Here is a 26,554-nt window from a genome sequence, read left to right as displayed (position 1 = left end):
GCAGCAGACAGAGGGACGTGCCACTTTTCACTGGGCAGCCTCCCGCTCGCCTGGGGCGGGCCGTCCAGCACTGATAAAGGGGGCGGACAGAGGGCCTCCAAATCTCATTTATAAACGTCCTTCTCCAGCATGAAGGGCAACTGGCCAGACAAAGGGCCAAGCCTCACACTGCGATCGGCATATGAAAATAATGAGGAACGGATACATGTTCGCTGTGAATGCCTGTGTGAAATGCTGATGGACAGAAAGAACTCCAGGCACTCCATTTCTGAATGGACACTCCAGACTGTTTCTTTCAGCTATTGATAACTTATCAACTCAGTTATGAGTAGCATCTGTGGTGGTACATATAAATGACACAGCTGACATTCTCAACTACCAAATTGATCTCATTTATTAATATTGTAAGTGTATAAACAATAGGTTGTCCACTTACTGTCCACTCTATTAAACACTTCTACCTTGTTGGCCACCCTTGTAGATGTAAGGACAGAGAGCTCATCTGTTGCTGCACAGTTTGTGTTGCTCATCCTCTTGTCCTCTATCAGTAGTCACAGGACGTTGCCCACAGGACACTGTTGGCGAAAATTTTTGGTTGGTGGACTATTCTCAGTCCAGCAGTGACACTGAGGTGTTTAAAACTCCAGCAGCACTGCTGTGTCTGATCCACTCGTACCAGCACAACACACACTAACACACCACCACCACATCAGTCTTACTGCAGTGCTGAGAAGGATCCACTGCCCAAAGAGTACCTGCTCTGTGAAGGTCCTGTGGAGGTCCAAACCATTAAAGAACAGGGTAAAATTGGGCTCTATGCTGAGAAACAGCGCACCTATAAGGTAAATGGGGCTGATGAAATGGACAGAGTGTAGACACTTAATGAAGTGGCCAGTTGGTATAACATCCTCTTAATGAGACTAGAACTGGAACTGTGTTGCATGACATTGACCATGCTGGTGTGTGTTGTTATGACCTTTGGTGGTCAAACAGTGTAATTGCATTACATGGCATAATTAACAGAATGCAGCCGATATCATCCATCACTACAATGCACATTGTCACATTTTACATTATGATTTATTGAGCCAAAATATATTGTTCAAAATTAGAATCACTTCATTCATTATTAAATCAGTCTTGCCTTGCATTTGTCACAAAAATCTCTCAGCTTCCAGCACACTGGACGTACAGCCTTCACTCCCTCTTGCAAACAGTTCTCAAGGTTCTTTAAGTGAAGTCAGAAATAGGGAACGCCGTCTTGTAACGTCCTATGGCCTATTACTGCTCAAACTGTTTAAATGTGTCTGGTATTGGTGCTGACCAGTGCAAGAGAGTGAAGGAAAGTATTAAACACTGTTTCTGATTTTAATTTCTATTCAAGTGATTTGTAAAGGCCTATTCAATCAATTCTTTACTGTTAAATTAGCCACTTTTCTTTTTTGTAAAATCATCCAAAAATAGTCAAATTTTCAGTGGTATAAATCCGTCCATCCCTAATTAAAATAATAAGTATTGCTATCCATCGCAACATTTCATATTGGTCAGGCCATCAACAAGGAGGTTGGCTATAATAAAGTGGTTAATAAATCTTGTGTATGTATGTGTGTACGTATTTTGCAACAATGCTTAACACTGGTGTAGCACTCTGGACTCTGAATCCAGCGATCCGAGTTCATATCTCGGAACCTGTTCATCTTTCTGGGAGCAGTCATGGGCTGGAGGTTAGGGAACCAGCCTTGTGAAAGAAAGGTCGCCGGTTCAATCCCCTTGGGGGAGAGTACATGCTTGAGGTGCCCTTTAGCAAGGTTCTGTAGATAGGGTTGCCCACTGCTCTGGGCAAGTGTGCTTGCTGCCCCCTAGTGTATGTGTTCACTAGTGTGCATGTATTTGGGTGTTTCACTGCATGAATGGGTTAAATGCAGAGGTGCAAACACAGTTGGCTAAGGGTTCTAAATACAATTCAATCAAATGGGTTGGATTTTTGGGGGTTAAAACTAAAAGAACAATTCTCTCAAATCTCTGAATATTTCTCTGCCCCCCCCCTTCACCTCCTTTCACCCTGATGTTAGAAGCGTGCGCTCCCTCTCCACTGGGTTAGTGCTGACAGGAGAGAAAGTGTACAACCCTTGTTCTTATGAATATGTCAGTAACTCGGATAGCCGGGAGCAAACACCACTGAGCAGATGCACTTTGAGTTTATGACTTTTTAACCCCCACCTCCTCCTCCTCCACACACTGATCCACCCTCCAGATTCTCCTCTCAGACCCTGCACATCAGTCTGCTCTCTGATGTTGTCAACATGTTTTGCTGGGTTTTTTTTCTTGTCCAAATTTTCAACCCACTAATTATCCCCTAATTATCTCTTTGATTAACACGTGCGTGTCTGTGTGTGTGTGTGCGTATGTATGTGTGTGTGTGTGCTGGGGTGGTCTACTCCCTCCCAGCTCTGTGACAGGCACTGTGATGAGGATTAATGGAGCAACTTGGTGTAGTGTACTGATGAGAGAGTGAAGCAACTGGTCGTCACACATCGCTTGCACACACACACACACACACACACACACACACACACACACACACACACACACACACACACACACACACACAGCCTGGCACAATTCAGTATTTGATACCACTTTACAATAAGACTTCTCTCATAAAGGCTGTATGAATGGTTTGGAAAAAATAAATAATTAAATAGATGATTAATGGCTAAGTCATTAATTGTAAAACCATTCTTAAGCTGTTAGACCACAATAAAAAGAGCAACTGTGACCTGTTACTCAGTGAGCCCACATTCGTCTGCTGGTAAAGCTCAGATCTTGCTGGTTACATATTTTACTTGTCTTCTCCATCAGTCAGCATGAAACCTGTCAGCTTCATCAGACATTCAGATTCATATTCAGAGGTATAACAGCTCCATGTAACTGTTTTATTTATGCGTTATAACTGCTTATTAATTTTGAGGTGTTTATGACATAATTAATAACCCTTAATAAACTCATTTTAAACAATTTATAAACCTTTATAAGCAGGGCCTTATTGTAAAGTGCTATTTTATCATGTGTTCTGATTGTCTATAAGCATATCGTCACTGTCGGGGGAAAAAAATAATCCGTTTTATAATGAATGGACCCACAGAAACAGTCTGAAATAACTTGGAAACAATCTTCTTCCATTAATTTCCAATGAAAGTTAAGAAGCTTTTTTCCTTGGGGTTTCATGCTGAGAGCAACAACAAGAATATCACAGTCTTTCACCAGCTTTGCAGCAGGGTTACTGAGACGTCAGCATGAACACTTCCATAAATGAATCATTTGTGCTTTTTTTCATCTGTAACAGAACAGCCAGCTATCAATACGCCACATACATATAATGTTAGACTGTCAGACACCATAAACAAGGCTTGGTGGATGAGCCGCCAGTCATCACATCATGATTACCAAAAGCATTTAACCCAGAACTCTGAAGAAGAGCGGAGATGCAAGTCGAAACAATGAATATACTAAAAAAATCGCATCTTGCGGCAGAACATTTAAGTGTTGTCACTATCACTGGTCGCAAGAACATAGACTGCAAGTCTGATCCCCAACAACTGGCCTCTCTCTCTGGGTGTGTAGGGCAGCCGCCCTCTCCCACATCACGCCCACATCACAGCGTAATGCTAGCGTAATGCTAGCCAACGTGAGCATCTGTCAGCTGACGACAGGCAGTTTGCGTCCTCCTCCAAGTGTTTTGAGCTGTCCAGTGATGTTGCATTAGCAGCCGTTTTAAAAGGTGCGGTGGTGCTTCACGTGTTTTGAAGAAAACATGCTAGCCTTCACCCTCCACTCTGCTATCACTGCATAATAGCAGGAGACCTCGCTAGCAGGAAAGAAAATCAATTCATTAAAACAAAAAGAATCATGCCATACCAATATTTCACAATGTTAGAATCAAAGCAACATCTCGACATCATTTGTAATTAAGAAAACAGTTTGATCTTTATCTGATGTAGATCTTTCATAATGAGAGGAGCTCAGAGTCTGTCTAGGCCAGTATGGCCCCCTGAATGCCTGGTGCACTTTCTGGACCAGTCAGATCCTCCCTACAGTGCAGCAGAGGTCTGTCTCCGTGTGGTTCATCCTGGACAGAACAATTTAAAAGCCACAATTTTCCACAAATACTACACCACTCCACCAGTCCTCTTCACTTACTACTGACAGGAGCCACTTATGAAAGTGGACTAGGAGAGCCATATTTCCAAATTCAGGCACTCTGTATAAAAATTTCAACACTGCAAAGTTCCCTGCCTGGGTGTCATAAGCAGTGCATTAGTGTCAGCATCCCAGCATGCAGTGCTGCTTTTGAGACCACAATGAATTAATGCCTGCACAAGGCTGCAGCACCAACATCAACTCCGTCGGTGTTCGTAGGCCCATAATAACCCAACGTCACAGTCTTAGCATCGTTGGTCTTGGCAGTGTTACCTCTAAATAATAAGTCACATTAGTTAATTAGCTAACGAAAAGGCAAAGAGAAAGATTTTAGACAAACATGGATCATTTGGAGATGAATGAACTTATTTGCATTTGAAAGCCCTCTAGCTGGTTTCCTGATACATTTATAATCTACGGGAAACTTTCAAAGACTAAAAGGTCACGAAGCTGAAGCTTCTTGTTAAAATTATCCCATTCCACCTTAAACGGTACAGTTACATTCTGGCACCTCAGGTACCAACATGGCCCGGGAAAATTCAAGCAAGAAGTTGGCGAATGAGAAGCGACTTCAGCCTGGTAAAAAATCGAACGCTGAGAGACATTTTACAAGAAACTATTCTATTTCTGTAGAAAAGTAGTCTGAGTTTGTGCTTTTATTATATATTTTTAGCCTATACTGGACTAGGACATAAGCACATAAATGTTACTTCAATAAAATGGACATAAAGTGGTGCGGCTCCTAAGGTGGTTTTATTTTTGTTGAAAGGACAAAATGGCTCATCTTAATATTTGGGTTCCTGACCCCTGACTTGGACAGATCTTCTGACTGAGGTTTAGCTTCAAAAACCAAAATAAACACAGATGCAGTTAAACTGTAACTTATTAGAACCTCAAAGGACATCATCAGCAATGCACAAATTAGCCAGCTATAAATGTATACAATTTGGACAGCTTGTGGTCAGCCATTATCGTTAGTTAGCCTATTTTACAGTACATCAGCTAGCAAGAGAGAGGGCCCCACAAAATAATCCTGCTAAGGGACTCCAAAAGGCTAGACCTTGCCTTTTTCTTGGTCACTGCACAAGGGGACTGTATTCACAGTGAAATCTCAGTGTAGGATGGAAGATCTGTTTTTTTGCATGATGAGAACTTTATCAATGCTGACGCAGTCCCAGAACCAGCATCTAGATGTTTTGTGTGAGCGTCTGAGCTAATGTTCTACTGCCTCCTCAAAATCCTTCAGCAGAGCTGACAAAAAGACTTCTTCAATAATGATTAGAAAAATTTAAAAAAAAAGTGAAGGCAATTTCAGTGACCTCCCACTCAGCTCTCTAACTCCATTGTCCGACCATCAGCTCCTGAGTTAAAGTGAGCCAGAGTGAACGTTGCCAACAGGGAAAATAACAAGAGTAAAAAACATTTCAACACTTGGAGCATTTTACGGTGTGGGGGGGATGTGTGGGGGTGTAAATCCCTGACTTCCAGTATGAACTGCAATAGCCTCAATGTCACAAATGCATCTTGGGGATCAGGATTGGACCGGCCCTCTGAACAAGCTACCTTCCACTGTCAGAGCAGGGGCGTCCCTCGCTATTTATAAGAAACTCCTGAAGACAGAGCTCTTCAGGGAGCACTTGCTCTAATCGCCTCTTGCAAATCTAACCACTACCAACCTCATCTCCTTCTTGCCCTCCTTCCCTTCTCTACCCTGCTATTACCCTTTGGCCTCCTTTAAGGCCTGACTATGTTTGTTCTATGTACCACATTATTTGTAAGTCACTTTGGATAAAAGCGTCTGCTAAATGTAAATGTAATGTGATGTAATGTAATGTAACACCTCACTCTTCAGTATCAACAAGGACACTCAATTAAAACTAGTCTTAAGTTAACTAGCCCCCAGAAAGGACTACTGCACATTCAACAAGCCAATACAGTGCAGTTAGTAGCTTCTCCATCTACATATGTTCAAATTGTTAACAAACTTTCTGTTGAAACTCAGTTGACTATAAACAGTTTTGGGGTTAAGGTTAGGAATGGGCCAGAGTTAATGCTAAGACTAGGATGAGGGTTGGGTTTAGGTTCTAGGTTGAGGTTAGGATTAGGATTAGAGCCGGGTTTAGAGTTAGGGTTAAAGACAATTATGGTCAATTTAGTAGATATTTAGTTGAGTATAAGTTGAAAGTAAATTAAGTAGCTATAAAGCCTCTAAAGTGGACCATCCAAGTAAAGTGTTACCGTTTCCCTAAGCTGACTAAGAGACTGACCACTTTGCCCATGACAGAACTTCATAGATCACAGACCTAATGTGACTTTGGCTCAAGTCGTCGAGCTTGGCTACGTGGAACGAGGCATTTCTTCTGACACTCTCTTTTGAGAGAAGTAGAAAGCTAGGACATTGTGAAGAGGTACATGGACATATCTTTGTAAAGGCTGCTAGCTCTAATGATTACTAAGGCCTAGTATGACATTGTTAAAAACAGAAGAAAACTACTGGGATTCCATAAGATTTACTGAACACAGCAGCAAATCGACTGAACCTTTATACAGCAGAGGTCTTCATGTCATATGGTCTTTTATTTAGATAGATTGTCAGCTGGAGCAGAACTAAAATGCAGACTAGATGGTTAAACCCAAAATTGTGTCCAAATCTGACCGCCACCAACCAGAGACCGAATAAATTTCCATATTCCTCATCCCACTTTTTCAGCTTGGGGAATGAAATGAAAAACAGCACCAACATCTATAACCCATGTGTCAAACACAAGCCCTGAGAGCCAAATCAGGCCTGTGCCACAATCCTATTCAGACCACAGAATTATTTAAATTTTCTTTTAACATTGGCCCATTTCAGCATGAACTTCACTACAGTTCCCAGCATGCACTGCAACAGAATGTGTGCTCCACTGCACCAGAAAAAACCTACTGTACATTGGGGACATTTAAAGAGATTTAACAATGATCTGCACAATGATTCACCCAAGGATTCCATTTCCCAGAGCCCTCTGGGAGATCACATGACTGTAGAACCTCTGCAATCCACCAATCACCGTTCTCAATCACCTGAATACTGATCTGTTTGTCATGTGAGTAGTCCTACTTAGTTTATAGGCCCTGGGCTTTAATCTAACCTAAACCCAACTCTCACCCTGGTCCTAGCCTTAACCCTTGTCCAAATCACAACCTTAACCCCACCACTGTTTATAATCAACTGAGTTTAAACAGACAGTTTGTTAACAATTTGAACATATGTAGATGGACTATCTAGATAAAGTGAGACTGGAGAAGCTACTAACTGCCCTGTATTTGCGTGCTGAATGCGCAGTAGTCCTTTCTGGAGGCTAGTTAACTTAAGACTAGTTTTAATGGAATGTCCTTGTTGATACTGAAGAGTGAGGTGTTCAGAGGGCCAGTCCAGTCGTGTTTACACACTGTGCACTTCCACCTCAGCAAAGATTCCAGCACTTTTTACTTTCTATGAAACAAGCTGTATGTCACGCATCCCTCCAGCTCTGACTTACACAAGGACTCCATTTCCCAGAACACTCTGGGAGATCACGTTACTGTAGAACCTCTGCAATCTACCATCCACCATTCTCTATCACCTGACTACTGACCTGTTTGTCATGTGAGTAGTCCTAGTTAGTTTATAGGCCCCGGGCTTGAGTCTAGATTCTTTGTGAGGTTTTGCTTCTTCTAGTAGAGCTACTGAGCATTTCCTGTTAGCTATTTTGTTTTATTGTGAAATTCACTGTGTTTCTGGATTTTCTGAACCTTCCCTTTTTGCCTTTTAGGTTTTTTGGATATTGGTTGCTTGATCACATCTTTATGTATGTCCTTTTCTGTATTTTGTCTTTTTTGGATTTCACCTACGCCTTTTTTGCGACTACGGTTCTTGTCAAACCCTTTACAGGTATAGCCTATTTTCTTATTTTTACCACAAGCATCTGGCTGGTTCTGGCAGGTTATACTGTAGAAATAATATAAAATGATATAAAATATGTATGAAACTAACATGTACTCTCATCTTACATTTACAACGCAGAAAAACTTAGTTACATTTTAATTACATTTGGTGGAGAATTCCCAAGCTTAATGTTTTGACAGTGCTAATAACACAGTGCATTCACTTAAACCAGCAGGTTAAATGGTTTAGGTAAATGGAACAATGGCTAAATGAAATGTTTTCTACTTCATTCTTTAGTAAGGGCAATATACAAATTGAGTAGCCACTCCCATCTTTGTCAGTTACATTGTGATTTCAGATGTTCAGATGACATTACGGATGTCCAGTGTTTACAACCCAGTCTAGGGTCAGGTGGTAACAGAAAATGAAAGTGTGCTCTCTCCCCAGATCAGCCGCCAGACCAGACAGTGGACAGCATTCAAAACAGAAAACTGCAGGTTTACTTAGACTTTGGTAAAAGTCTGCAAAGTGAAGTGAAGAGTGGTATGAAGAGTGCTGGGCTGGTTTGGACAGGTGTTCTTCCAGGTCATATCAAATGGGAGAGGGCCCTGATCATCTCCAGAGATGGAAGCTTGGTCACCTTTTATACAGCCAAGCACCCCCAAGTGGCTAATCAGGTACCGGAACATAATACAACAATGGAAAAAACACACAAAATGGCCAGAAACAGATAAAAAGAAAGGCTATTATGACCGGAGGTCATAACACCAGTGATAAACTGACCTCCCCATAGAAAATGCATCCTGTCTGAATAGCACCTTAGTCTAATTATTCTGACTAATTTACTGCCACTGCTGTTCTCACTGCCACTTTATTCCAGGGAGTTTTGCCAGGGCTCTTCATTCACTTGTCAGAAGTGCCAGATGCTAAGCAGTGATTGGTTGAATTGAGTGTATTCTGAAAGGTGAACCATCAATTACGTCAGCAAGATCTTTTTAATTTAGAACATGGATTTAGATAATGGCCATAACATGGCCGATTGCAGTACATGGGCTGTGTGTTTGACACCCTTATCCTTTGATCTGATAGCCCTGCTGCCTCGCCAACACAAGTAGAGCTGTCCTCCTTTGCTGTTTCAGTTATCTCCAGTGTCAGTATTAAAGACAGTCGTTACACTGATGTTACAACATCTCCCAACCAACACTAGGCAAGCTCACTGTCAGCACCCAAGTGCACAGCATCTGTTCACTCCTCTACACTCTGTCAAAGCCTTCTGTCTCTGTCTTTCTTCTGTATGTGAATATAACCAGTGCCACTGCTCCCCTTCTGACTGGATGAAGGCTGGCATGAATGAGAGGAGAATGGCCACTGTTGGGCAGGCCTACACACCACATCTCTCCTTTCATTCATCATTCATATGGCTGGATTCAGGGCCACTGTAAGTGCTGTTTTGTATTCTATTATTTAAGGTTGAGGTTCGCACTCCGAAACCCTGCTCACTTTATCATATTATACATAAAACAAAAAGAACAAGAGCCAATCGCCAGAGAGGCCGGCCTTTGAGCTTTCACAGTTCAAAGGCAGTAGATCCACTGAGAGCTCTGTGTGTATGTGTGTGTGTGCATGTGTGTGTGTGAGAGAGAGACAGAGAAAGAGACAGACTGTGTGTGAGGGGAGGTGAAGTCTCTCAGTGGAATACTGTAACTCACTCCTCTCCAGGGAAACGGCACAGTGTTCAAAACCGAATTTTAACCTTTGCCATCTTTCTGCAAAGCCTCATCTGGGGACTGCTGCAGCTCCAGCTCTTCCAGCCACTTGCTTCAAAAGCCTCCAAAAAACACTCCTGCCTGCAGTGAAGCATATCTCCATGATTCACATCCCCCAAATATTACCCACTAGCAAGAACGGCCTCCGTGCAGCAATGTGAACTCCCCATGCCCTGACCAGAGAGTGAGACACACCACCTTGCTCTGCGTTCACATCAAACGCTCAGCCCAAACACTGTCTCCTCCAACGGTACAGCTGAAGCCAATTTCTGACCATTTCATGTTCCTCTACTTGTACTTCCTTTGCCCTGCAGCTCTTAGCAAGGCTCCCTGAAGCTCATGGTACAGGCTGAAATCAATGCTAGAGTCTCTCACCTGCTAACAAAGCCTTGTTCACCTGGGGCAAGAAAGAGCTTGGAAAAGGCTGTTGCATAGGTCTGCCAAAAACCTTATTACGATGTATTTTCCCAAATCATCCATCCATTTTTTTTTTCCATCCATTTTTTCCATCCAAATTTTAATACCTTTAAAATTAGTATTGTGATTAACATAAAAAATGTATATCTGAGTATACAGTAAAGCCTTTTCTTGCCAGTCTACAATTGTTTCTTTCAATTTTGTCAAATTGATGGCCTTTTTAATTATCTACAAATTCCATAACACTCAAAAAAACTCTTCTCACTGTCATGCTAAGCTTTGCGGTGTATGGAGTGAATGGCAAGATTTCTTCTCCCACACTGTTCAGCAAATAAAAGGCAAACACTGACAGCAAAGTAGCAAAAGGTCTTTTTAAAAGGTCTTGCTACTATGGAACCAAGGAGTGAAACTGCATAATCATTTGTTTAAAAATGCATCAACCAAACTTCATCAGTATGGAAAAATCACTGATTGTGATAACTACAGTTAACACTTTAACATATTAATACTTAGGGACAAGTAGAAAAAGCTACATTTAGCTGAGCCATGCCTAGTTTCAGTTCTAGACACCTTGAGTTCAGCAAGGACATACAGTGATATGAAATTCTAGCTCTGGTATTGAACAGAGTGATGTCTGATTGGGCCCACTGGCTCCAATCAGATGTTACTAGGTAATCCACCAAAGATGATTAGAGAAATGGTTAAAACAGCACTTTCAGAAAGAGATAAAGGGATAGGAAAAAAAAGACAACAATTTACACATTAACAATCAAATGGGCCTCCACTACTAAGTGTAACATTTGCAGGACTTTACAAATATTTTTAAATGTTATAATTATGATTTTAAAAAAAGATTAAATACACTGTTTCTTCCCTTTGTGCTCCATAAGGCTGAAATTAGCTTCTTGCTCACCAGTTTCTTATTAAAATATTTTTGTTATACCTTAAATACTATGGCAGTTACATCCTGCTGCTATTCAAACAGTTTGAGCAGCATGTCGGCCATGTGGAGCTGTTTCACAGTTTCCACACAGGAATTTATTGATTTGTAGTCACTGTTTATGTTCAGTGAAGAAGCAGTACAGCACCCAAGAATTTCTTCACTGTAGGTTTGATGGCACCTGAAAATATGACATTGAGGAAAGTCAATAACATGTCAATGTCATCTGTGGTAGCTTTTGATATGATGAAAAAAATTCTCAAACAATAGCCAAAGTGCCAATTATAAACCAAAACCAGAACGAATTCATTGCCTTGGATGAACTATTGTCCATTTTTGTCAATGTTGTTTTGTGGCACTGGAGTGTAGCCTTTCAAAATAAAGGTCTTTTTCAAGTGCTAAATTTATTTTATAGAACCTGTTTTAATTTATTGTCAGCCTGTTTTCATCTTCTGATTTCGTTTTTTTGCACAGTGTGTCCTGCATGCAAGCATTCTATGCTGGTCTAAGCTGGTCTATTGCTAGCCACAATGCTGGTTGACCAGCATACCGTCATCCAAAACAACATATTGCTGTTGTTGGAGGAAAATCTTGTATCTCCATTTTTGACATTTGTTTACATTTGTTTATTTGAAAATAGCTGTTGCCTTTGATGTTGTCTGTAAATTTCATGACAAATGGACCAAATTAAATTACCCAAAACGACTTGGAAAAAAGTCTGGTTCCATTGACTTACATTAAAAGTAAAAGTAAGTTTTTCCTTCTCCTGCAAAGTTATGATTTTGGAGATACAAGGTTTTCTTCTGACAACAGTGTTTTTTGCTGGTTTTGCTGCTGACCAGCATGCAAGCATCCAAAATGCAACATATCTGTTGTCGGAGGAAAACCTTGTTTTTCCAACATTAAGTAATTTTGGATCATTTATTTAAATCCATTTATTGTGAAATTTACACACAATGTAAAAGGTAACAGGCTTTTTCAAATTATGTCAAAAACTGAAAATCGACAAAAATCCAATCTTCCAATAACAGTGATTTGCTGGTACTGTTTTTTGGGGGGGGCAGAGATGCAAAGGGGATATTAAGGAGAATGAAATTCATGTTGTCTTTTCAGAGTACTTCTGATTTATTACTGAGGATGAGTAACTGAGGATTATTGAGGATGCGCAACACACCACACAAACTCAAAATGCAGAGGAACCATAGCCTGCCATCCTCCTCTCTCCACAACCTGCTTTCAAAAACATGAAACAAAGACCTTCCAACGCGAGCCAAACACCCACGCGCACTCTTTACACACAATGGCAGATCTCATCTCACCGATCTGGCCCTCAAACGCAACACATTCCAGCAAGACATGCTCCTTAGAGCTGTCTGTATGTGTGCTACCCCCTCAGCCTTTTCTGTCTCATTCACTGTTGAACAATGCGAGGCTGAAGTCTGGCCTTAAGTGCTGATGGAGCTCTGTTGAGTCTGCGGCTGCGTATGGATGCAGCTGTGATAAATTAGTACCTGCTGACCTCCTCGGCGATTCACTTCCTCTTCAGCTGCATCCCTTTTCTGGCTCACGCAGTCACCGTCCTCTTCCTGAAGACACTGTGCTTTCAAAAGGGTCTATCAGGATCCAGAAATAAGCAGCAATAGCTGAATGACCAAAATGCTCCGCACTGGCCTTTTACAGAAATGTGAATCTAGCAGTGATAAAGAAAAGTCTTCCCAGGTCTATTAATCTACAGCAGATAGTGATCCTAATAAACCAAGCACATACACACACAGAAGCTCTCCCAGGACTATTAATCTAAACCTGATAGAAGCCTAGCATGGATTATTTATACAATGCAGATGTAGATCCTCTCTGGAATATTAATCATGGCCACACAGAGGATTTATAAGATAATCTCTCTAAACTGAATGCATCTACCCATGAGAGCATTAATCAGCTACAGATGAGCCTAAAAGTGCACTAATTCTCACCATTTCTGCACCTCCACTGGCTTAACTGATAGCATAAACAGATGTTTTTCTCAGCGACTAGCATTTCTGCAGTGCTTTGACTATGTAGCTGGTTTTCTGCAGCAGCTGCAGGCAGTCAGCAGTATTTAAGGATATTTTTCAGCGCAGATAAAATGTCTAGGAAGCCTCCAACAGGTGCAGCAGCAATTCCACCTTATCTAGCCCTCCACTGGCCATTGGGTGGGTTTGGTCCCCTTAACATGCAACCTCGCACATATCGGCTGTCTGATAAACGTACTAGCGCACCAACACGCAGCCAAGCGTCATTAGGCTGAGTCACGTTTGCAGAAATATGTTCAGAAAGTGTATAAGTGTGTGTGTTCAGAGGGGCATTAGAACGTGTAGTGCCCATGCTCATTGGTTCTGATGATGAGAGAACGCAGATTAAAAGAAAGTCAGTGATGTTGCTGTGGAGTCAGGGTGTGAAATATGAAGACAAGCCCTGATTATGTGAGGACTTCCAAAATCTGACAAAAAAGACGGATAGAGGGAGAGAGAGAGAGAGAGAGAGAGAAAGAGAGAGAGAGAGAGAGAGACTGAGGTAGAGTGAGAGAGAGAAAGATAGAAGCAAGAGAATGAGAAAGAAAAAAATTAGAGATAGTGTGAGTGGGAGAGAGAGATGGAGAAGGAAAGAAAAGAGAATGACAGAGGGAGAAGGAGGGAGTCAGTGAGGGAGTAAAAAAATAATGGGCACAGAGAAAGAGAGCGAGGATAGAGAGAGAGAGAGAGAGAGAGAGAGAGAGAGAGAGAGAGAGAGTTAGAGAGAGTGGAGAGAGAAAGTGTGAAGGAGAATAACAAATGTGAGAGGGAGAAGGAGAGGAAAGAGAGAAAGAGAGGGAGTCAGTGGGGAAGAGAAAATGGGCAGAAAGAAAGAGAAAGAGGGAGTGAGGGAGGAGAGGGAAAGACAGAAAGGTACAGAGAGGTGGGGGGGATTGGGGCGAGAGGAGGAGGAGAGAGAGAGAGAGAGAGAGAGAGAGAGAGAGAGAGAGAGAGAGAGATTGGTGTAAAGTGAGCCAGAGCAAGATAGACGTGAGAGAATAAGAAATGAGAGAGAGCATGAGTGGGAGAGTGAGAGAGAAAAACATGGAGAAGGAATGAAAAGAGAGAGATAGACAGAGGAAGAAACAGTTAGTGAGAAAGGAAAAAGCAGAGAGAGAGAGAGACAGAGAGAGAGTGAGAAAAGAGAGAGAGAGTGGGGAGAGAAGAGAGTGAGAGAGAGAGAGAGAGAGAGCGAGAGACAGAGGTGAGAGAGAATAAGAAGTAGTCAGTACATTAGTATAGTATAGTAATATGGTATTGTAAGTCCTCAGACTAATAACTTAATGATAACTTGCATAACATATAATGAGGCTGCAGTCTAAAGGATTAATCAGCATCTCACTCACAAAGTTCTGCAATGCAACTAGGTTACATGTAGCTTTAGCTTCATGCAAATGAAGCAGTTCAATAGCACTCATGTGTACATAATGTGACAAGAGCACTGATACATTTGCATGAAGAACACTATAGAAGAGAAGGGGAGGAGAGATAGAGAGAGACCAAGAAAAAGTGAGCGAGAGATGAGTAGCTGGCACAGCCGGTCTCAGACAAGCTCTCTATCTCTCTACAGATTTACTCTGACCTATATTACCGCTCGAAACAGACCCCACAATCACACACCTGTCAGTTCAAACACTACAGGAACTGTTGCGCCAACAAGCACTCAGCCTTAAAGGTGGGTGAAAGAAGAGATATATCATAATGTGTACAGTGTGGTAGCCAGAAGTTCTTTTTAGGGGTGCCTGGTTATAGGTTGGGGTGTCTGCTAAGAATCATTAAGTCCCACATGCATTACTATAGTGTGGTTGACAGATTTCACTTTAGCCATCATAACTGCACAGGAAAAAGTTATAAGTTTTAAAAACAGTGCATAATTGCTGACCTCATTTAGCTGCCTAGTTACTATAAGAGCTGACAGCACATTATGCTGGATAAAGGCTAATTAGCCAGAGTCATACCTTTTACAGCACTGGGCGTAGATGTCTGAGGCACATGGTTGAAGACGACAATTTTCTTGTCGTTTTTTTGCAGTACTGAGCTATGATTTCTTTACCACAGCCAATTTTACTGTGCACCCAGTGCTCTATAGCTCATTAAACAGCCTATGCTAGGAACCAGAACAGCCCACAGTCCGCAAAAACAGTCAAGCGAGAGAATTGATGGTGGTTTGGAAACAAGCATTTTTCCATGTCTCTGCAGAAAACAAAAGGCTAAGTAAAAGCAACTGAAAGCCATACACAGCCAGATAAACGCTGCCATGGTGATAGCTGCCACCAAAACTGGTGATGACAAAAATCATTTTTAACAGAAGTCCCTAGAAGCCATGAGCTGCTGCTATAATTTTCTGGATTGTTATCTTGAGATAACAAGTTAAATATCTTGTGAATTCAAGATAACTAAGTCAACTATTGGCATTAAGCATGGTGAATTTGCATGTACCTGTTCGGTCATGGAAACCAAATCCATGAATCCCCTATGTGACAGCCCTTGTGCTGTCAAAGAGTGTGTTGACATGCACTTAATAATCTGCAGAAAAAACTGCAGAAAAATTAGTTTTTGTCAGTCATCCGATCAGCGTGTTTATATGCGCTTGAGAAATCAGATATCGTGAGAACTCGGAGTCTACATGAGTCAGGCAGTAATCAGATTTCTGCTTTGCAACCAGCCAATAAACTCATAGAAGATGCGACGTAAACTTAATGTAAACCTCAAACTTCATGCTGCAGCTTTTAAAAACATTGTGCCATTTACCTGAAAATATGAACAAACAGCATCTAGACAAAGAATATTACATCCTTCCTTTTGTTGAGAATGTAGACGGTTTCAGCGTCGCTCCAAATGTGTTTTGCTGCCATTTCACAGTAACACTGCTTGCTTATTTCCAGTACAGCAGTCTATTCCACACATGCGTGGATGGAGAAATCCGAAAGAAATCAGAGCTGATTACTGAGCTAAAATCCAACTCTCTCTATTGTATTTTTTAATTAGATTTCTAGATCGGAGTATGGTGTTTACATGACCATTTGAATAACTGGATAACTGCAGAAATTACTGAGCGCATTTAAACACACTGCTTGATTCTTTTTATGTCAGTAGAGATGCACTTTAAACTTCAGCACTTGGTGGTCCAGTTGTGTAAGCCTGTGTGGTCTTTGCATCTGAGCTTTGTCACTCCTATACCTTTTCACTCATAACAAGAACAGCACTTACAGTTGACTAGGTGAGCTCTAGCAGAAATCTGATGAACTGTCCAGGGTGGAATCCTACAGCAATGCCACGTCAAAAGTCGCTGACCTCTTCTACTTCTACCATTTGTTTTTTGCTGTATATTTGATTTCATGCACATGCATTGAATCTTGCCATTAAAAGAAGAGTTCACATAATTTTTGCTATAACAATACAATTCCCTACTGTGAGTACTGTGGTTAACTACTGTGATAATTATTGCATTGAATCCCACCCTTATTTATGTCCAATAAATGGACCACAAGGATTTTTTTATTTTCTCAGATATGAAAAAATACCATACCTTCCAGTAAGCTTCAGAACAAAGTCCCAATAATTACAAAGACTCCATTCACGCTATGAATTATATCAAAAGAAAACGAGTAAACAAAAGCAGGCATGCAAGAAATCGACATCGCGTTTAAACCCATTCACTTGGACGCATCAAGGTGGGTGTAAATGTTAACCGGAGATTCTTCGGCTTTGAAGGCAGCTTGTAATAGATGTGCGTGTTAAAGCTCATTTCAAAGGAAGGTTAGGGCTGTTTCTTTTCCCGGCGCCGCTGCATTTCCGGGGAGAAAGGAAAGGCTTCTTAAGCTCCTGCAGGTCTGTTTATCAGGGCCAATCTGTATTTCATATGCAGCAGACGTAGCCTGCAACCTCCGCTCCTCTTCTTTCATCCGTGCCTTTTGGACAAGCGCTTTGGTTTGGACTGTTAAAAGTTGTTTAAAAGTGGAAATGGCATTTGAGGCTGAAGCTTGACCTTTCTCCGCAATCTCCCATCCGCAGCCGCACAAACAGTGATAGATGGCCTCAAACGCACAACGTCACCGACAGGCCCGATGCAACAACGCACACACATACACACAAGCACGCACATGTACTAAAAATTACAGACTTCGGGCCACATGTGAGCAAACATCACTGCAAGTGAGATAACCCGCGTGGCTTATATGGCTGCACTATCAACCTCTGGCAGACAAAGTCAACTGTAACCATACGACACGGTCTGAGGGCAGAGAAAAAGAAAGAGACCACAGAAGAGCATGACAGAACAACAAACTGATAAAAAAAAAGAGAGAGAGAGAGAGAGAGAGAGAGAGAGAGAGAGAGGTGGATGCTCGGGCTGATGGGGGGTCAGTGTTTCTCTCTGGAGCCCCATTATAGGGTGGCAGTAACGGATGTGGTGGGCAGGCAGGGGCACAGTGAGGGGCCACATTGAGTGTGTTTTTGTATCTGTGTGTGTGTGTGTGTATACACAACATCCTGATAGCATCTCCTCCTCTCCTGCAGTTACTAACACACTACCATCAATCACTGCCAAACACAGCAGCAGCACACAAGGACACACACACGCCACATGCAAGTACACACAAACAAACACAACCACACACACTTCTATTTATGCAAAGTCCAGACAGGGGGCATATATATTTGGTATATGAACGTTGCACTGACTTTTTAAATTGAATGTCCGTAATTAAATAGTTAAGATGTAAACAAAGTCATTCCAAGCAGTTTAATAGGAGGAATCATTGACAGTAGTGGTGACAGGAACCAGACATCTGAAGCATTTAATGCCTGTAAGCTCCCTCACAGAAAGTTATTAGGAGAAATGGTTATGAATAGGCTGCCTGATGCCTGTTACATTATTTTATAGTAATTTTGACATGGAATTTTGGATTATAAATCCATATATGGTGGAGAGGTACACGCAGGGCATTCTAAGACAAATAACCCATAATAACCCAGTGAAAACATTTCTTATATTTTATTTTACCACCATCAGCACTATGCAGGAAAACTTAAAAGACATGAGTAGGTTCACTGGTCATTTTGGATAGCAAATAAAATAGCTATATGTGTGTTGTAGACTTTGTGACACCACTGATGCTGGTAATATCAGTAATATCAGAAACATTGGATAGGATATAGAAACATAGGATAATATAATAATAATATAAAAGTGGAAAGATACACTTCCCCTCGTAACAAGACATTACATAACAGCATGAGATCGAGAGGCTTGCAGCCACTTTTAATCTCTCTAGATGCTGATGATAATAATCCAAAACTGTGTTCACTTTATTTTTATGATTACTTGATTTATATCATGTTTTTTTATTCATGTTCAGGTCGATTTGCTCAAATTTGAGCAAACAAGTCAAAAGCATCAAATCACGGTTCATCATTTTAATCGCCTGACTGCGCACACGGCTGTACATTCACGTTTGAATGTTTAGCGCCGGTGCTCTAAAAGTTGCAAGTGTTGTAACACATTTAATTTTTTTTAGCTCTGAGATAAGTACAACATAAAGTGCTTCTAAAAAGTATTCATCTCAGTAAGTGTATTGTAACGGTCATTTTGTGACATCTAGAGATCATCATTTTCGCAACAATAATTCAGATTCCCCACAAGGGAGCGCTACAGGTACTCCAGTAGAATTTTTTGGGAATCTTTAGGCCACGCTGACTTGATGTGTTCATTTATTTTAACTGTGAAAAAATGAAAAAATGTCACTTTACCAGCTGCGAAGTCAGCAGCTGTAGATTGAGCTGTATGTTGTTATTTCAGAAGCATATTGCTGTGGGCAGGAAGAAAACCTTATATCTCTGTTTTGGACTTTCACAGTTTTTGTCATAATTTCAAAATACCTGTTACCCTTTACATTGTATGTAAATTTTGTGATGAATGGACCTAAAAATGACTTGGAAAAATTTCTAGTTCCATTGACTTAGTTAGCGTTTTGGAGATACGAGGCTTTCTTCTAGCAACAGTGATATGCTTGGTATCTCCAAAATGGTAACTTTACAGGAGAAGAAATAAATATACTTCACTTTTAATGTAAGTCAATGGAACCAGACAGTTTCCACGTAATTTTGGGCCGTTTCTTTTGGTCCGTTCATCGTGAAATTTACACACAATGTAAAGGACAGTAGGTATTTTCAAGATATGTCAAAAAATGAAAAATTATGAACATATGAGGTTTTGGTTGGACAGCGATGATATATCGATACATACATATAATGATGATTACGTAGTATGTTTCAGAAATAACATGCATATATGAATAAAGATATTCTTTATGTTGTAGTGTAGGAGCCACAAATGCCTTGAATTGTACTTTTTTTACACAGTTCAAACGATAATCAGAGATCCAGTGGACCTCAGTGGACCTTATAAAGAAGGAATCAGTCCTGCATATTCTCTCTCCATATTCATTTTAAGCCAATTTGTGTCCCTCTGGTGTTACCTGTATAGCATTTCAAGCAAACATTGCCTTATTTACTTTCATTTTGTAGGTATAATGGACTAATCTGGCAGGTTTTACAGGCGCCACTAGCTCCTGCATTAAGGTAGTTGTGTGCAAAAACAAATACGGACTCACACACACAGACACACAGTAATTCATTCATGCTTGTGCAGACATACTGGACATACCTACCAGCACAGGGGAGAGAATAGCCCACCACTGGGTCAAAGATGAACTGGCGCTCATTCAGTCTGGTCACACAGTATAGCTGGAAGCAGTCCAGACAGATCACATGACGCTCGGCACACTGAGCCACCAGCACAGGACTCCTACAGGACACAGAGCAGCGGATGAGCCATCACAGAAACTATTACTATTAACCCTCATACAGGAGCTCATTACAGTGGAATCACATGGGTGAGCTGTAAATGAAATGGAATCAGGGGGGAGATTATGTGTGTAATATGTCTACAACTGGCATGCAGGAAGATGCGTTTTATGTGTGTGTGTGTGTGTGTGTGTGTGTGTGTGTGTGTGTGTGTGTGTGTTGGCTGCAGTCTCCTGAGGCTAGCTGAAGACAGATGAGCCTCTGGAGGAAAAAGCATGTTTCGGGGCAGAGAGGGGCTGGAGGAAATAGGCAGGAGGGCGATCTAGTTTAGATATCAGCCATACAAAAGAAAGGTGTGTGTGTCTGTGTGAGCGAGAGAGAGAGAGAGAAACAACAGAGGACACAGTCGTTATTCGGAGTACTGCTAGGCGATGTATATCGTCTATACCGGTTTGCTACTATGACTTTAAGACTGACATATGTAAATGAGTTTGATTCTGATTAGCTGTGGCACTGCAGGACTGAACTGAAGACTGGACCAAAACACTCCTTATAACTTATAACTCCTTATAACACTATAACTTCAGCGTGAACGTGTGGGGCTGCAGGCTGAGTAAATGAATGCATGCAAATGCTTTAGCTTTTTCGGCATCACAAATACAGTGAATTCAAAACTCACCTTATTTTTCTATACATGGATGATATGGACTACAGAATGAATGTTTTGAAACTTGAAGAATGTTTACATACTACATCAAGCTCTTATATTTGAAAAAGGGGAGAGAAAGTCTGATTTCTGTGATATGGGCACTTAAATTCTCCTTTGCTCTCTTTTCACATGGTGTTCAGGACCTGACTGTTCACCACAGTGTGAATTGCTGGGTGTTTCCAATAGCCAGACCTGTCTTGGTGCTTCAGATAGTTTTGAACAGAACAGAGCTATCCATTAAAATGAAATAACTCAAAGTTTTATACAATATTGCATAAGGTAACAATCAAAACAAACTACAGTCATTTGCAAAAGTTTTAATATTCCTTGTCAAATTACTCATTTTGTTGATTTACTAAGCGAAAAATAAATTAACATCCTCCACTGGGAGCAAACTTTAATATGGCATTTAACTGCAAATTATGGTGCATGATTTGTATTTATTTGCTGATTTTAACACATTGGAAAAAGTTTTCGGCAGCATGGTGGAGGGCAAGAAGGGCCTGGGTTCAATTCCCTGGCCTGGTGACCAGGATCCTTTCTGTGTAGAGTTTGAATGTTCTCACCATGTCTGCATGGGTTTCCTCCCACAGTTCAAAGACATGCAGTCAATCCAAATGGACGTGCTAAATTGCCCCTGGGTGTGAGTGTGTTTGAGTGTATATGGCTGTGTTTCTGCCCTGCAACGGAATGGCAAATTGTCCAGGGTGTTTCCTGCCTTCTGCCCAATGACCACTGAGACAGGCTCCAGCACCTCCCGTGACCCAGACGGATATGCAGTTTAGACAGTGTGTGTGTTTGTTTCAGGAAATAAATACATTTTAAAGCACTAAAATGTGCAGAAGTGTGAGTACTGACCAGGGGTGCCAAAACCTTTGCGTGTAAGATTTTCTTTGAACCTACACTACCAGTAACTTCACTAACTCTATTAATGTAAACGTAAACATCATATTCTGATCTACAGTAGTTTATTTATATAGTATATCCCAGCACTGATCAGAGAGTCTGTGTGTGGTAGCAGCAGTAACGTCTCTGTTATCAATCCGCTTCAATCCGCCAATCAAATCTACAAAGTTCATAAACGGCACTTGTATCCTGAAAGAGCCTGTCATATATGAAGCTTCACCAGTGGACTTCTGCAATCATTTTCTCGGCAGTTCTCAAGAACTCCCCATCCATTAAGTATACGCTCTTCACGGCACACACTCGATTGTAAGTCAACCTGCCCGTGGCAAGTTTGACCTGTTTGACCCCTCTTCCCGCAGAGCTCGGAGAGCGTGACTGTGTCCTTGCCTGTGCCCTTTTCCAAACCAAGCCAGTGGCTCTCAGAAGAGGAGAAGGAAGGAGACAGGAAGTGAAGGACGCAGGCAAAACAAAGGCCCACTCAGGAGGGCAATTGCTGTGCCACTTCAATCAGCCCTTGATTTGAATGGAGGGCGTTGGTGATTGGGCTCTATTGTGCTCGCTCTTGCCCTTCTCTCTCTCTCTCTCCCTCTCTCGCTCCCCTAGAACGAAAGGTGGGACCGATTCTGCTGAACCGCCCCGCTAATGGCTGACCTTCAGCGAGTCCCCACACACGGGAATGAAGCCGGTGATTGCAGGGCCCACGCAGCGGGAGGAGGGTTTTAGCCATCGAAGCGCTCTGGCCGTCAGTCAGGTTGTTAGCGCTAATCACCTGTTCCTTCAGGCTCTTGTGCCATAGCTTTGTTCCTGAGCTGGTGTCTCCATGTGAGTCAGCCACAAAGCTCATGTGTCTAAGCCATGGAAGCTCAGTTAGCCAGAACTGAGGCTGGTGTTTTGGTGACTGTGCTACCTTGTGATTTAAAGCAAAAATGCTAGCATTGTTAATAATAATGGAAAATTATTGGCTACCGCTAGTGCTTACTGATGGGTAACTGGCAGATTTTATTCACTGTTAGTAAGATTAGCGGCTCCAGTCAAACTGTTTTGTTCCATTTCAATGCTAAATGATTGGAAATTGCTAGCTGCCGATAGTGATGATTGGTGCACAGTTGGTAAATTTACAGTATTTCACTGTGAGCCAGAATAGCAATTCCTGCCAAGCTAGTTTTAGAACATCCATTCATCCATAACAAACTACTAATAATGACTGAAAATTTCTAGCCACCTTTCTAGTGGTACCTGGATCTCAATTCCAAGTGAACGAAGATGTAATATTTTCATTTAAAGCAGAAATATACGGCTTTTTATGAATTTAAATGACATTAATTTTGTTTAAAATTTAACTCTTCAAAACAATCATGGTCACTTTGAAAAAAAGTGAAGCAATAAAATATGTCTTTTCACCTTTGTTTATACCAGAAATCACCACAGTAATAATGCTCATTTCAGGTGGCATCTCTAAGGCATTTTCATTGTTACCTTAGCACCAGGCTAACAAAGGTGAATGTTCACTTTCCTAAAAGTCTATATCAAGACATACAAAGATACAGACTTAACACATTTTTATGCTGTATTATGTGGAGTTATCTGAAACTACTCTTTAACTTCCTTGCAGTGACTTCGTAAAACCATTACCCTTTTGGAAAAAAAACATATAACATGTTTTCAAATATATTAAAAAATGGATATGGCAAAAAAGTACTTACTTAATGGGCACATATCCTTTTGCAGCATTAAATTTGGTTTTATATATCCCAACCAATCATAATTCATTTCAAATGACTATTTTCCAAACACTCTTTGTCCATTAGAATTAAACGGGAAGTTTTTGTTTATGTAACCACTGTAACTTATGTAACTTTTTCCCAGGTCATTTTGGACCTTTTCTTTTGGAACCTTCATCATCTAATTTATACACAAGTTAAAGAGAAACAGGCATTTTGAAGTTATGTCAAAAACTGAAAAGTGGCAAAAACTGAGACACAAAATTCAGACAGCAGCGATTTGCTACCAAGCCAAGCATACCATTAAAGACAATACGAGAGACACTCACATGACATCAGTGCAGGCGATGCAAGGGACGCCCCTTACGTTAGGCATGATGAGGTCCAGTGCCACCGACGTGTCATTGTCACAGGTGGGATGAGCAGCACACTTCAGATAAAACTCCTAAACAATAACAGAAAACATGATTTTCACACAGAAATCAATGAATGCATTCAATATGGATTTAAGTGACACTGATGCTGAGATGGCATGGTGCTCTTTGCTGTAGCGCTGGAACGGTAGGTGAAGAGTGTGTTGCAGCACCCTATACTATACTCTTTAACTGCCTGGTACCTGATAACAGTGCTATAAAAATAAAAGAACTCTGAGATGTCGTATTCTCTGCATAGTAACATCTATGTAGACTTGCTTTAGAGTGAATTTTGTATTTTAATGATTCGTTTATATATTTTCAGAACCGGTATTAGCACATCATGTTGCATTTCGTGGTTGACGCAGTCTTTGCTGTACAACTGAGCTGTGTTGCTGTCTCTCCCTGCCTAGTAGCAATTGCATAATCAGTATCAACTAGCCCCTACATATGCAGGGTCAGCCACGTATTTCAAAATGTATGTACATAACATGTTATGTACAAAGATATAAGTACCAATTATTGGACATATATGCATAATATATGCATGAAATATGGATCATACCTATATACTGTTTGTCTGATATACAGGGTGATTAAAAAAAGATTCATCTGATTTCAAAGCTCCATATTTTTACAACTGTGAGGGGTCAAGGAACCAATCACATACCACTGTAAGAGGGGGTCATAGCATTTCTGACTGTCACCAGAAGATGGCTCCCCTCAGTCTGTGAGCAGATGTGACCCCTGGGCAGAAAGCATTTTGCGTTCTCCGCTTCAATAAGAGTGAATCCATTATAACTGTACAGAGCGTTCATCGCTGGTTCCGCAACACTGGATGATCTCCGAAATCGCACTGAAAGAGCTATGAGTGCAGTGACACCCGACATGCTCAGTGGAGTATGGGATGAATTTGACTACCACACTGATGTTGATGTATCACGTACAGCTGGAGGACACCATACTGAGCACTTGGAAAATTACATGATAAACTTCATGCTCATTTGAACAATTTACAGTTTACTGCATTGATCTGTATCGACTGTTCTGTAATGAAAGTGAAATAAATGATTTTTCAATATGATGAATCTTTTAATCACCCTGTATGACTGATGCATATGTCTGACACATGGATCATACAAACATATTTTAAAGCAAAAATTCTAAATTAAATACAACAGCAACATAAATGCAATATAAAACATTCCATTATATAACATGAAGTACAAGTGTAGTTCAAGTACTTCATGCCATCCACAGAGAAATAATGTTTTTTATCATATATTGTTAAAGATATATGTAACACATATCTGTTTATATGTTATTATATTGCTAAAATATATTTAACATGTTTGAAAATAGCTCATTTCAAATGAATTGGCATAAACACCGATCAGGCACAGCATTATGACCACCTCCTTGTTTCTATGCTCACTGTCCATTTAATCAGCTCCACTTTCTATATAGATGCACTTTGTAGTTCTACTGTTACAGACTGTAGTCCATCTGTTTCTCTGATACTTTGTTAGTCCCCTTTTACCCTGTTCTTCAGTGGTCAGGACCCCCATGGACCTCATTGATCCTCAAAGAGCAGGTACTACTTGGGTGGTGGATCATTCTCAGCACTGCAGTAACACTGACATAGTGAAGGTGTGTAAGTGTGTGTTGCGCTGGTCTGAGTGGATCAGACACAGCAGTGCTGCTGGAGTTTTTAAATAGCTTATTGTCACTGCTGGACTGAGACTAGTCCACCAACCAAAAATATCCAGGACCAGAGGATGACCAGCACACACTGTGCAGCAGCAGATGAGCTATCGTCTCTGACTTCACATCTACAAGGTGGACTGGCCAGGTAGGAGTGTGTAAAAGAGTGGACAGTGAGTGGACACAGTGTGTCTGATCCACTCAGACCAGCGCAACACACACTAACACACCGCCACCTGTCAGTGTTACTGCAGTGCTGCGAATGATCCACCACCCAAGTAGTACCTGCTCTTTGAGGATCAATGAGGGTCCTGATCACTGAAGAACAGGGTAAAAGGGGGCTAACGATGTATGTAGAGAAACAGATGGACTACAGTCTGTAATTGTAGAACTACAAAGTGCACCTATATAGAAAGTGGAGCTGATTAAATGGACAGTGAGCATAGAAACAAGGAGGTGGTCATAATGTTATGCCTGATCGGTATTTATGCCAACTCATTTGAAATGATCCACAACCCAAATAGTATCTGCTGTGTATAGTAAGCCTATATTATAACTATACAGTAAGTGGAGCTGATAAAATGGACAATGAGTGTAGAAGCAAGGAGGTCATTATTTTATGCCTGATCAGTGTATGTTACACATGTCCATCTGTGACAAATATAAATTGGATATCCATATATGTTAATATATGTCATACATTTGAGATCCATATATTGCCATTGTATAGATTTCCATGTAGGAAATTATTCAGACTATTTAGTTAAATGGCAAAAAAATGTTATTTTGTGTATTACTACTTAGAATGACGTGCAGTGTGCACAGTAAGTCTCTGTTGCTTAAAATTTCAGCACCACACACTTAAAATGCTTTCCCGGATTCCTGGCTCTTTGTGATAACAGAGGGCAGCTGCTCTCTCACCGCCACTCGGCCATCGCAGTTCTGCGACTGACATACGCCATGAATCCGATCTGGGAGAAGGACGTCGTCCCAACACGATGGCCCCTATAAGA

At 41.1% G+C, this 26,554-nt stretch overlaps 1 protein-coding gene across 1 annotated transcript in view; it reads right to left on the bottom strand.

The window, feature by feature from the left end:
* prkn (parkin RBR E3 ubiquitin protein ligase) overlaps window positions 1–26,554 on the bottom strand; it is a 150,850-nt gene that overhangs the window by 46,657 nt on the left and 77,639 nt on the right. Inside the window, exons 5-7 of the mRNA XM_037538578.1 lie at window positions 26,463–26,546; window positions 23,754–23,869; window positions 19,953–20,089 (exon numbers count right to left, since the gene is read on the bottom strand). Coding sequence (XP_037394475.1) covers window positions 19,953–20,089; window positions 23,754–23,869; window positions 26,463–26,546 — 337 coding nt within the window. The remainder of the gene's footprint in view (window positions 1–19,952; window positions 20,090–23,753; window positions 23,870–26,462; window positions 26,547–26,554) is intronic.

Source organism: Pygocentrus nattereri, chromosome 5 (genome assembly GCF_015220715.1).
Source record: "Pygocentrus nattereri isolate fPygNat1 chromosome 5, fPygNat1.pri, whole genome shotgun sequence".
In the NCBI taxonomy this organism is placed as follows: Eukaryota; Metazoa; Chordata; class Actinopteri; order Characiformes; family Serrasalmidae; genus Pygocentrus; species Pygocentrus nattereri.
This window is presented reverse-complemented; position numbering and strand designations above follow the sequence as displayed.